Below are 13,605 nucleotides of genomic sequence, written 5' to 3' on the forward strand. Positions count from 1 at the left end.
GTGGGTCCCAAACAGTACCGCGACAATGGACTCAAACTGTTTGGGACCCAAACAGTGCCGCGACAATGGACTCAGCAACTGCATCATCGTCATCGTCGTCGTGGACCTTGACTGGTCGGCGCCTGGCGGACGGTGAGTTCTTCAAGGTCATCACTTAGAAAGTACGACTGCAGTTGCTGAGTCCATCGTCCCATGATCGGCCTCTCCCTCGTTTGAAAGCCTCTCTGAAGTTTTTTTTGTGACCCTGCAGGATTTATGCACTTTTAAATTACTGCAGTTTGTTTGAAAAGAACAGTGTGGGGGTATGGCTCCCGGTATCCACAAGATAAGACATGGGCCGCACCATCAGAGGTGGCCCAGCTCACAAGATTAAGGCGTGCACGGCGCTGCTCGGCGTGCACCGCAAGCTATTGTATAGTACCAAATATAATACTTTCCTTGTAACCCTACCCCTCCAGACTATATAAGGAGAGGCAAAGGTCCCCTAGTGGACAAGCTAGATCTATAGACTACATCTCAATACAATACACCAAAGACACATGACGTAGGGTATTATGTCAATCAGACGGCCCGAACCTGTCTAAATCTTGTGTCTCGGTGCTTATATGACCATCTCGCTCACCTCTACGACAAATCTACCATCGCAGGATACCCCTCGGTGGACTGCCGACGATATTCTGTCGACAGTTGGCGCGCCAGGTAGGGGTGTGTGCTTGATCCCATGGCGAGCCAGATGGACCTCAAATCAACAACACGTTCTCGTCATCAATCTCGTAAAGATCCATGTTGGTCCACGACGACGATTCATCGCTGGCTACACCAGCTCCCGCGACAGCAGATCCGATCTCGGAATCCGAGGTCGTCTTCACCAACAACTCACCGCCCGCCAGGCACCGACCAGATGACGGTGGGTGAAGGGTCCACGATGACGATGACGATGGTGCAGTTGCTGAGTCCATTGTTGTTGCAGTCGTACTAGCTGTTGTCGGACGCCTCGCGCTCGTCATCAGCTTCTGCGTGAGTCTCGCCATTCCTCACGTAGCGACCCTTCACCCACCGGCGTGCATTTGCAGGGGAGATGGGATCAATTGTTGTGATCTTGTTGTTGAAGTTCCTCTGATGCCGTTTGACACGGTAGCACTCGATCCACTCTTCCTTCTTCTCGGCGTTGTATCGGCCGACCTTTCTAAGTGAACGGCCCGCCTCCCTCTTGGCCGCAATGCCTGAGCTGCTAGCATCAGTCTTAATGCTGAAGGGCTGACGAAAATCCGGCAACAAAAGAACAGGGGCAGCTGTGAGGGCGGACTTGGGACTATCAAACGCCTGCTGATGCTGCGATGTCCAAACAAACAATGAACCCTTCTTCAAGAGATTGGTGAGAGGTTTAGCAATGACGCCAAGGTGTCTCATGAACTGCCTGTAATAGCCTGCTAACCCGAGAAAGCTATGCAACCCCGTGGGCACAACGAACGCAGACTGAAACTCTGAAAGAAGCTGCTGCAATCGGGGTTTTAGTGGTTCAGAAACAGCCTATGTCGATGAATCCACAATTACTGAAATGTGTACCTCCGATCCAACGGGCACTGATGCATCAATCCCATACAACAAGACGGTTAACTACTAATAAGTAACTGACAGCCACTTCCGAAGCCAGTGGACTCTCATCGGGCTACGAGCCTCCAACCAGTCCATCCCCACAGAGCCGGATGTTCTCGAGGGCAAGAATTACCAGAGAGTATCGTACGTCGAACTGGCCAAAGCCACGGACGGCTTGGCGTACACCAACCTGATCAGCGCAGGGAAGTCCGGGTCCATGTACCTGGGCACCCTGCCCTGACAACAAAGGGCGGTGGCGCTTCAGATTCAGAACCCGAGAACGTCGCTATGGAGGTGAAGGTGTTCGACCTCAGCCATGTCGGCGCCTCCAAGACATTGTTGTCAGAGTGCGAGCCGCTGCGAAACATCCGGCACCTGAACCTGATCAGGGTCGTCACCTGCTGCGCCAGCGTGGACGCGAGGGGGGACGACTTCAGAGCTCTGGTGTTCGAGTTCATGCCCAATTACAGCTTAGACAGGTGGCTGCACCCGAGGTCTGAAGAGCTCAAGGACATGAAGAGCCTGAGTGTGATACAGAGGCCAACATCGCTGTGGACATCGCCGACGCGCTAAGCTACCTCCACGCAAACTCCGTGCCATCCATCATCCACTGTGATATGAAGCCCAGCAATGTTCTCCTCGGTGAGGACATGACTGCGCTCATCGGAGACTACAGCCTTGCGCCCTTGCCAAGCTGCTCCTTGAGCCGGGGAGACACGACGCTCGCAGCACCGTAGAAAGCACCATTGGCATAAGAGGAACGATTGGATACGTCGCACCAGGTAACTCCAGCTTCCATTCCAGCGTGCCGTAGCATAACAACGTGACATGTCCGATCGAAACACTGCTGCTTCCTGTTGGAGTTGTTCCAAATTCACTCCAGGATATAGGCCGGGCTTCTGCCGGAGCGTAGCGGAGTCTGAAGCCGGCCCATCAGGTCTCGCGCCTATGCTCAGGGGGTGCGGGGGGCGGAGTCCCCCGCGGTACGGTACGGTATATACACCCTTGCTAGGGTTTCGTGGAGACTTGATTCTCTTGTAAGCCGCCATAGGCGTGTAACCCAAAACTCTTGAGATAGTGAGATTGTTGCTGGCTGGTGCCCGTAGTTTTTCCCCTTCACATCAGAGGGGTTTTCCACGTTAAATCGTGTGTCTCCTCTGTGGCTTGATTCTTTACTTCATATTCCTATACATCGTTCATAACAAGTGGTACCGGAGCTTTGGTTGCTGTTAGGGTTCATGACGACGTCGATGAAGTTCGATCTTCCGCTGCTGAACTACGACACGCGGTTCTCGCTATGGCAAGTCAAGATGCGGGGGATTCTGGCGCAGACTCATGACTATGATGAGACGCTGGATAGTTTCGGAAAGAGGAAGGCCGAGTGGACTCCAGAAGAGATCCGCAAGGATCAGAAGGCGCTCGCCCTAATTCAGTTGCATCTTCATAATGATATTTTGCAGGAGTGTCTGAAAGAGAAAACTGCTGCAGAACTATGGCTGAAACTGGAATCGATCTGTATGTCCAAGGATCTAACCAGTAAGATGCAGATGAAGATGAAGCTATTCACCCTGAAGATGAAGGAGGAGGATTCAGTGATGAGCCACATTGCTGAATTCAAGAAGATCGTCGCCGACCTAGTGTCGATGGAGGTGAAGTATGATGATGAGGACTTAGGTCTTTTACTGCTATGTTCTTTGCCAAATTCGTATGCAAATTTTCGTGACACCATACTTTTGAGCCGTGATGAACTAACCCTAAAGGAAGTTTATAAGGCTCTCCAGTCTAGGGAGAAGATGAGAGGCATGGTGCAGAATGACGGGACATCGTCCTCCAAAGGCGATGCTTTGCATGTGAGAGGCAGAACTGAAAACAGATCCTCCAATGATGACAATGATGGTAGAAAGAACTACGAAAGGAGAGGCCGTTCAAAGTCTAAGCCGCATGGTAATAAAAAGTTATGTGTTTATTGCAAGCTGACAAATCATAATGTTGAGGATTGCAGAAAAGTATAGAATAAGGAGAAGAGGAAACAAAAGTCGGCTGGTAAGGTCTCTGTTGCTGCTGCTGTGTCTGATGATGATTCTGGAGATTGTCTGGTAGTATTTGCTAGTTGTGTTGCTGGTCATGATGAATGGATTCTCGATTCCGCATGTTCATTTCATATTTGCACTAACAGAAATTGGTTTAGCTCGTATAAGCCTGTACAGAAAGGGGATGTTGTGCGGATGGGAGATGATAACCCATGTGACATTATGGGGATTGGATTAGTTCAAATCAAGACTGATGATGGCATGACACGCACGCTGAAAAACGTCAGGTATATATCAGGGATGTTCAGAAATCTTATCTCATTGAGCACGCTTGATGCAGAAGGTTACAAATATTCCAGTTCAGATGGCGTTCTGAAGGTATCAAAAGGTTCTCTTGTTTGCTTGAAAGGTGATCTTAATTCTGCAAAGTTATATGTCCTTAGAGGGTGTACTTTACCTGGTTCTGATTTCGCTGTTGCTGCTGTTACTAATGATGAACCTAGTAAAACTAACATTTGGCATATGCATTTGGGACATATGAGTCACCATGGTATGGCAGAATTGATGAAGAGAAACCTGCTGGATGGCTGCACTTCGAGTAAAATAAAGTTTTGTGAGCATTGTATTTTCGGGAAGCATAAAAGGGTATATTTCAACACTTCTGTTCACACCACTAAAGGTACTCTTGATTATGTTCATGCTGATTTATGGGGTCCTTCCCATAAGTCCTCACTTGGTGGTGCTCGTTACATGCTTACAATTATTAATGATTACTCTAGAAGGGTTTGGCCTTATTTTCTGAAACAGAAAGATGATACTTTTGCTGCTTTTAAGGACTGGAAAGTAATGATAGAAAGGCAAACTGAAAGGAAGGTAAAATTGCTTCGTACTGATAATGGTGGAGAATTTTGTTCGCGTGAATTTAATGATTATTGCAGATCGGAAGGCATTGTTAGGCATCACACCATACCCCATACTCCACAACAGAATGGTGTGGCCGAACGCATGAACAGAACCATCATGTCCAAGGCCCGTTGCATGCTGTCTAATGCCAGGATGAGCAAGCATTTTTGGGCTGAAGCTGCTAATACTGCCTGTTACTTGATAAACAGGTCGCCTTCTATTCCACTAAATAAAAGAACTCCCATTGAGGTATGGTCTGGTACGCCTACTGATTATTTATAGTTGAAAGTTTTTGGATGCACTGCTTATGCTCATGTTGATAATGGAAAATTAGAGCCTAGAGCTGTTAAGTGTCTTTTCCTTGGTTATAGTTCGGGAGTCAAAGGCTATAAATTGTGGAATCCTGAAACAGGAAAGACTTTTATGAGCAGGAGTGTTGTTTTCAATGAATCTGTGATGTTTACTGACAGTTTGCCCTCAGATCATGTTCCAGAAAAAGAGCTGCAACGTATACGCATGCAGGTGGAGCATGTTAATGATGATACAGGTGTGCAGGTGGAGCCTGTTGATGAGCATGGTGACCATGATAATGATGTTGCTGAGGATGATGCTCATGATGATGTTCAGCAAACTCCTCCTATTTTGCAGTTAGAGGAGGATTTACCTATTGCTCAATGCAAGTCAAAAAGGACAATTGTACCTCCTAAGCATCTTATTGAAGAGTGTAATTTGTCTTACTATGCTTTGAGTTGTGCTGAACAGGTGGAGAATGTTCATGAGCCAGCAACCTATAAAGAAGCTATTCGTTGTGGTGATACTGAGAATTGGATTTCTGCTATGCATGAGGAGATGCAGTCTCTTGAGAAGAACAGTACATGGGAGATTGTACCTTTGCCTAAAAATAAGAAGACCATCAGCTGCAAATGGATCTTCAAGAGAAAGGAGGGTTTATCTCCAAGCGAGCCTCCAAAGTATAAGGCAAGGTTAGTTGCTAAAGGCTACAGTCAAATTCCGGGTGTTGACTACAATGATGTGTTCTCTCCGGTGGTAAAACACAGTTCAATTCGTACTTTCCTTAGTATTGTTGCTTCACATGATCTTGAGCTTGAGCTGTTAGATGTGAAGACTGCGTTTTTGCATGGAGAGCTTGAGGAGGACATATACATGGACCAACCAAAAGGGTTCATAGTGCCTGGCAAGAAAAAATATGTGTACAAGTTGAAGAGATCCTTGTATGGTTTGAAACAGTCCCCTCGTCAGTGGAACAAGAGGTTTGATTCATTTATGTTAGCACACAGTTTTAAAAGATCTAAGTATGATAGCTATGTTTACATCAAGCATGTTAATGGATCACCTATATATTTGCTATTATATGTTGATGATATGCTGATTGCTGCCAAGAGTAAGATTGAAATCACTAAGTTAAAGAAGCTATTGAGTAGTGGTTTTGATATGAAAGATCTTGGTAGTGCTAAGAAAATTCTTGGTATGGAAATTAGTAGAGACAGAAAATCTGGTTTGCTATTTCTTAGTCAACAAAATTATATCAAGAAAGTTCTTCAGTGTTTCAACATGCAAAATACTAAGGCTGTTAGTACCCCTATTGCACCTCACTTTAAGTTGTCAGCTGCTCAGTGTCCTAGTACAGATGCAGAGATTGAATACATGTCAAGGGTTCCTTATTCTAGTGCTGTGGGGTCTTTGATGTATGCCATAGTTTGATCTCGTCTAGATTTATCATATGCTATGAGTCTTGTTAGTAGATATATGTCTAATCCTGACAAAGAATATTGGAGGGCAGTTCAGTGGATTTTCAGGTACCTTAGAGGCACAACAGATTCCTGTTTAAAGTTTGGAAGAACTGATAAGGGTCTTATTGGCTATGTGGATTCTGATTATGCTGCTAATCTGGACAGGCGAAGATCACTTACAGGTTATGTGTTTACTGTTGGCAGTTGTGCTGTGAGTTAGAGGGCTACTTTACAGTCAGTTGTTGCTTTGTCTACTACTGAAGCAGAATATATGGCTATTTGTGAAGCGTGCAAAGAATTAATTTGGCTAAAAGGTTTGTACGCTGAGCTTTGTGGAGTTGAATCTTGCATAAGTTTGCACTGTGACAGTCAAAGTGCAATTTACCTCACTAAAGATCAGATGTTCCATGAGAGAACTAAGCACATAGATATCAAGTATCATTTTGTGCGTGATGTGATTGAAGAAGGTAAGCTGAAGATATGCAAGATTAGTACTCATGATAATCTTGCTGATATGATGACAAAGCCTGTTCCTATTGCTAAGTTTGAGCTGTGCTCAAGCTTAGTTGGTTTAATTGGATAGTCGAAGAGACTATTGTTGGCACCAGTGGTTTTCTATCTTTGTTATGTTCAGGATGAAGGGTTGATTTATGATACAAGATGAATTTGTCTCAAGGTGGAGTTTGTTGGAGTTGTTCCAAATTCACTCCAGGATATAGGCCGGGCTTCTGACGGAACGAAGCGGAGGCCCGTCGCCGGAGGCTTGGGCCGTAGCGTGTAACCCCAAACTCTTGAGATAGTGAGATTGTTGTTAGCTGGTGCCCGTGGTTTTTTCCCTTCACATCGGAGGGATTTTCCACGTTAAATCGTGTATCTCCTCTGTGGCTTGATTCTTTACTTCATATTCCTATACGTCGTTCATAACACTTCCTGTGTTGCTTGTGCAGAATATGGCCCGACCGGGAAGGTGTCAATGCACGTACGGCGACGTCTACGGCTTCGGGGTCACGCTCCTGGAGGTCTTCACCGGGAGGTCGCCGGCCAACGGCGAGTTCAAAGATGGGCTCACACTGCTGGAGTTCGTTGGCGCGTCGTTGCCCGACAAGATCGAGCAGGTCGTCGACCCCGCCCTACTGCCCGATGGCGAAGCGTCCTGCTGCTCCGATTGGGCTCAGCTGCACACGGGTCACGGGGAGTGCCGTCCGAGAGGCTGAGCGTGACGGAAGCGGCCGCGGAGTTGCGGACGTTTGTGCTCGCTCCGCGTGTGAATTTCGGTTGGTCAAGGCAAGAGTAGGACTAGGAGGTCCAAGTCGGACGATAGTACCTTGCTTAATGACTGATGCAAAGCTACACCTGATTGGCCCCAGAGCGTGCAGCGCGGGTGGCCGACGAAGTGGTCGTTGACTAGATATTCAATGCTCCATCCGCCTCTAAACAAATTAATTCTTGAAACTATCGTGAGCCATTTTTTTTCTCTCAAAAAATTAACTGATTTCATATGAAAAAGCATTAAGATTTATGGCACCAAATTAATATAATTGGAAACGTTATGAAACATATCTTTAAAATTTATTTATTTGCTATCATAAATATTGTTATGAATTTTTTAATAAAATTTGGCCAAACTTGAGCAATTGATTTATTCATGGACAGAGGGAGTATATTACATTGCATTGCATAGTACAAGATCATCGCCATCATTAGGATCATGGAGCACACATCCATTTCGGAGAGCAATACAGGTTTTACATTAGTTAGTGCAGCTCCTACTTTGCATGGGTTAACAGAAAATTCAGAAACAAGCTGCTGTCACTCTCCTCAAGATGGCCCCTCGTCATGCGGTGGAGTAGGCTTCGCAAGTTCGCATCAACGATCGCCAGCAGCCACGGATGGTCATGATCCGCACGAAGCCGATGCCGGTGACCACGAACCAAGAGTCGCCAAAAGCCATCAACGTCGTTGTCAACCTACGAGCCAGGGGTGGCAGTGGATCTCCTCCGAGCCCGAGGTGGAGGACGCGCGGGGGACGAGGATGAGGACTGCAGTGAACTGGAGGCTTCCTCGATCAGGTTCCCACTTCCCACGCTTGGCCGATGGACGAGGAGGTGTACGGAGCGGCCGACGGCAATGGAGATCGAGGTGCGGAGGGAGATAGATATGCAGCGAGCGAGCAAGAAACAGCGATGCAGACCGAGCGGAGGGAAGATGCCGAGATGGGGACGGTTTTCCTACGTGGCTCCGTTGGCCGTTTATGGACCCAGCGCACAGGCACAACAAGTTGGAGCGTGCCGTCCGTTCAGCGATGTACGAACCGATCGTTGCTAAGTCCCATATATATTGCTCATGCATTTAAGAAATCTCTGTTTGCAAATTGCAACCGAAGGATCAAACGGCATAGCAGGCTGAGGGCTGACATAAAGATTTTCTTGTTAAAAAATAGTACTAGAACAGACATGACAGGGCGATACATGGCACCTGACTGGAGGAATGATAAGTCTGTTTGCTTAGTTTATTCCGGACAGCATACCAAAACACATGAGCCTTCAGAGCGTACGCAGCTTCATCCACTACGGCCACCACACCAAAAGGGGGAAAAAACTTGCTTGGAGGTGTTCATCGACGTTCACGGATGATGAAACAAGGCAAGAAAACGGCCAACCATGGTGAAAACTGACAACCGCCATGGCCGACACGGCCGCGGCGACGGGCAAGAGGACATCGGCACGGCCACCTTCCACGCAAACAGCACGGTGAGCAGCCAAGAATAGTAGCCTATACAGTACAGAGAAGAACACAGCTTCTAACATGACCAACACAACAAGTACAACATTTCCTCGGAAACAGAGGAAGAAGATAAACAGAGACTCTGTTCAAGAGTAAAGTCAGGAGCAGACTCTCTAAAACAAACTAACAAAGAAACAGAAAAGCGGAAATCCCATAGCAAGAAAGTCGATCCTCCTTATTCAATAGGCAAAGCATAATCAAGAGCCATCAGTACCTCAGCTGTACCGCCATCCGCATCTACAGGCCACGGGATCGAGCTAGTTCCGTAGAGTGAACAAGTGCTTCAGGATGGTGATGACCATGGCGGCGGCGGCCAGTGCGGCGCGCGGGAAACGTCCTGCCGCTGGCACCAGGGACAGGAGGCACACCCCGAGCATCCAAAGGAGAAGGCCGAGGAACGCTTCAATGGGGTCGCCGGAGGGAGTTCCCACGGCGGCGACGGCGCCGAATAGCATCAGCACGCGCGCAGCGTCGAGGAAGATGTTCCGGAGACGCTCGCGGTCTCCTGCAGCGGCGGCCTCTGCTCGCTCGGCCATAGGGTGTAAAGTTTTTTCGGAGAAACCAGGGCTAAGAGTTTCTCTGTCAAGAACGCAACCTGTTCAACATACAGTGCACAATAGATATCACCAACTGCCATTGACTTTGGACGAGATCTTGGCATTTTCTTATGACAAAAACCAAGTTTGACCGAGGAACAATCCCTTATTTTGCACCGTCTTACGCCCTAGGTTTTGATTGGATGCACCTATATCCATTTGTTTGGATGCACCTATATCCACTTCTACACATATAGAATAAGATCTTGTTTGGATGCATGTGTATTCACTTTAATCCACGTGTGTTGGAGTGAAATAGAACGAAATTTAGTTTAATTTCACTCCACTCCACTTCAACACATGTGGATTGAGATAAATACATGCCCATCCAAACAAAGCCTAAAGTGGATAAATGTGCATCTAAACAAGACCTAAATAAATTAATTTGTGGTTACGTACCTAAACAAGCATTTATCTATATCCGCAACTACAAGTTAATTTATTTCGGAGCACAATTCACCTGACATTGCACATTTCTCAAAGAAAAGAAGTAAAGGACCGAACAGGTTTAAGAAAACCTGTTTACGTTTAAAGAAGAGAAAAATAGACTGGTTTATCGGTTTGAGATCGATAGATGGCAGGTGGTCAGGTGCATTGGGTTAGTTCTTCCTGCACGAGAGGAAGAGCGAGAATACGACTCATAGAGATAGATAGACGATGGCCGCACGCACGCGAGGGAACAGATTGACCAGAGAGTGAAAAAGATACCGGACAGTCTAATCTTTTCATCTATTTTTATTTTTTCTCTATTTGGAATACTATTTATATATTTATTAGATCTGTTTGATCCTCTCTTCTAAACTTTTGAGCTCTAAAAACTTTAAAGCCCTTTAGCTCAGTTTTAAGGTTTAAAGCTCTAATGTGAGATGTATTAAAGTTTAGAGCTAACTTTAGACCACTTAATTGGAGACTTTAACTTTAAAGTTTAGAGGTCTAAAGTTTTGAGTGGTGGATCCAAACAGGACCTTAGTAATACTTGAAGAAAGTAGAGGCCTTGCAAAATTTTACCAATCTTTATTTTCCAATTTGAATTATATATCCATAAGTTGATCATATGTTATGTCTAGTCACATGGTTAATTAGATTTTGTGTGTAGAATGAATTGATCAGTGTAATAGATCTCTTCTGTTAAACCTATATTGCAACCGACTTTTCTTTTTTGTGAACGCATGCATGATAGAGCTATGGGTACTATGTTGCAGATAGAATATATTTGGATTAGGTGGCCTTTCTGAAGACAAAATTATTTCCTCTAACTGAGAAACATAAATTATTTGCATTGAAGCAATAATATGGGGTGGGAAAGGATGTCGAGTACTGGAGAACACATTTGTTGTGATGTAATTCCATTCTTATATTGTTTGCCATCCATGGTTATGGATATATGCAAGGAGATGTTATTAACATAATTTTATTTGATTTATGACAATGCTATATTATGTTATATATACATTTATCCTATTATATTGATGGTTCTTAGAAGTATTGTATTCATCTTATTTATGTATGATCCCTTTTGTAAAATAATATACAAAGATCTTATTCATATCTATCATGGTTATGTGTGTACATTAAATAATTTGCAGACAGTTAAGGGCTTGTTTGGATGAGTTTTAGATTCTTAAAAACCAGTTTTTGCCTCTAGTTTCTAAAATCTGGATTCCGAGCAAAAACTGCTGGAGTTGTTTGGATCCTCCAGTTTTTAAGAATCTGGCTTCATTTATTGCTCACAGGGTCACGAGAAATTGACAAAAGCTAACAGCTTCTTGGTTTCTAAGAATCTGACAAAAACTGACACAAAAAAACTAGACAAAAACAAGTCTGTTTGAATCCCACCCAATTTTCAAAAACCAGATTCTTAAAAACCGGTGGATACAAACATGACCTAAATAGACGATCTATTATAAAAGCTGTCACAAACAACATATATATCTAGGTTGTGTATGCCCTTACGGACATCTTGAAGAGCTGATTAATTATGCTTATTTATATTAAACTTTCATTATCTGCACGCGTGGAGCCGACGTCCCCTGCAGCTGCAGCTCTGTAAGCGGACACGCCGGATGTCAGGTAACGCCGACCAGGCCCGTGACGGCGAGGACCACATCGGCGCCGCCTCGTTCCATGCGCTTATCGAAAAACTTGCTTGGAGGTGTTCATCGACGTTCACGGATGATGAAACAAGGCAAGAAAACGGCCAAGCATGGTTTAAACTGACAACCGCCATGGTCGACACGGCCGCGGCGACGGGCAAGACGACATCGCCACGGCCACCTTCCACGCAAACAGCACGGTGAGCAGCCAAGAATAGTAGCCTATACCGTACAGAGAAGAACACAGCTTCTAACATGACCAACACAACAATTACAACATTTCCTCGGAAACAGAGGAAGAAGATAAACAGAGACTCTGTTCGAGAGTGAAGTCAGGAGCAGACTCTCTAAAACAAACTAACAAAGAAACAGAAAAGCGGAAACCCCATAGCAAGAAAGTCGATCCTCCTTATTCAATAGGCAAAGCATAATCAAGAGCCATGAGTACCTCAGCTGCACCGCCATCCGCACCTACAGGCCACGGGATCGAGCTAGTTCCGTAGAGTGAACAAGTGCTTCAGGATGGTGATGACCATGGCGGCGGCGGCCAGTGCGGCGCGCGGGAAACGTCCTGCCGCTGGCACGAGGGACAGGAGGCACACCCCGAGCATCCAAAGGAGAAGGCCGAGGAACGCCTCCATGGGGTCGGTGGAGGGAGTTCCCACGGCGGCGACGGCGCCGAATAGCATCAGCACGCGCGCAGCGTCGAGGAAGATGTTCCGGAGACGCTCGCGGTCTCCTGAAGCGGCGGCGGCCTCTGCTCGGTCGGCCATAGGGTGTAAAGTTTTTGCGTAGAAATCAGGGCTAAGAGTTTCTTCTGTCAAGAACGCAACCTGTTGAACATACAGTGCACAATAAATATCTCCAACCGCCATTGACTTTGGACGAGATCTTGGCATTTTCTTATGACAAAAACCAAGTTTGACCGAGGAACAATCCCTTATTTTGCACCGTCTTACGCCCTACGTTTTTATTGGATGCACCTATACCCATTTGATTGGATGCACCTATATCCACTTTAACACATACATATAGAATAAGGCCTTGTTTGGATGCATGTGTATTTACTTCAATCCACGTGTGTTGGAGTGAAATAGAACGGAGTTTAGTTTAATTCCACTCCAATTCACTTCAACACATGTGGATTGAGATGAATACATGTCCATCCAAACAAGGCCTAAGTTGGATAAATGTGCATCTAAATAAGACCTAAGTAAATTAATTTGTGGTTACATACTGAAAGGATCAAGATGCCCAAGAGGGGGGTGAATTGGGCTAATTCTAAATTCTCTTGCAATAATCAAATCCTACGGATAGCCCAATTAACCCCTTATGCCTTGAAAAGTGTTTCTATCAAACTAATGCACAACGAACTCGCAACCTATGTTTCAAACTTACTCTAGCAAGCAATTATATGGATGTAAAACAAGTATTGAATTGCTCAAAGTAAATACTCAAAGTAAATGCTCAAAGTAAATAGAGAGAGAAAGGAACGCGGCGATGTTTTATCGAGGTATCGGAGAGTCGCCACTCCCCACTAGTCCTCGTTGGAGCACCCGCGCAAGGGTGTAGCTCCCCCTTGATCCGCGTAAGGATCAAGTGCTCTCTACGGGTTGATTCTTCGACACTCCGTCGCGGCGAATCACCCAAAGCCGCTCACAACTTGAGTTGGGTCACCCACAAGCTCCGCCGGGTGATCACCAAACTCCCAATCACCACCAAGCCGTCTAGGTGATAGCGATCACCAAGAGTAACAAGCACGAACTCTCACTTGACCACGCGAAGCCTAATGAGAAGATGGATGCACACTTTGCTAGTCTTGATTTGCTAGTGAGGCTACTCTCTTGGATTC

General features: G+C 45.8%; 2 protein-coding genes across 2 annotated transcripts; one reads left to right on the top strand and one right to left on the bottom strand.

The window, feature by feature from the left end:
* Positions 1-1,884: 1,884 nt before the first annotated feature.
* Positions 1,885-7,494, top strand: LOC136524412 (receptor kinase-like protein Xa21). Its single transcript, XM_066517803.1, has 5 exons — positions 1,885-2,147; positions 3,773-3,913; positions 5,000-5,084; positions 5,178-5,300; positions 7,228-7,494. Exons 1-5 carry the CDS (start codon positions 1,885-1,887, stop codon positions 7,492-7,494), a joined length of 879 nt encoding a protein of 292 aa, XP_066373900.1.
* Positions 7,495-11,983: 4,489 nt separating this feature from the next.
* Positions 11,984-12,526, bottom strand: LOC136520338 (uncharacterized). Its single transcript, XM_066513805.1, has one exon. It carries the CDS (start codon positions 12,524-12,526, stop codon positions 12,245-12,247), a length of 282 nt encoding a protein of 93 aa, XP_066369902.1. The 3' UTR covers positions 11,984-12,244.
* Positions 12,527-13,605: the final 1,079 nt, after the last annotated feature.

The sequence above is a fragment of the Miscanthus floridulus genome, chromosome 18, assembly GCF_019320115.1.
Source record: "Miscanthus floridulus cultivar M001 chromosome 18, ASM1932011v1, whole genome shotgun sequence".
In the NCBI taxonomy this organism is placed as follows: Eukaryota; Viridiplantae; Streptophyta; class Magnoliopsida; order Poales; family Poaceae; genus Miscanthus; species Miscanthus floridulus.

Coding starts and splice junctions, on each gene's coding strand:
- LOC136524412 (XM_066517803.1), top strand. CDS start 1,885: ATGGAGGTGAAGGTGTTCGACCTCAGCCATGTCGGCGCCTCCAAGACA. Junction 2,148..3,772: donor ATACAGAGGCCAACATCGCT/GTGGACATCGCC, acceptor TTGCACTAACAG/AAATTGGTTTAGCTCGTATA. Junction 5,301..7,227: donor GTGCTGAACAGGTGGAGAAT/GTTCATGAGCCA, acceptor TTGCTTGTGCAG/AATATGGCCCGACCGGGAAG.
- LOC136520338 (XM_066513805.1), bottom strand. CDS start 12,526: ATGGCCGACCGAGCAGAGGCCGCCGCCGCTTCAGGAGACCGCGAGCGT.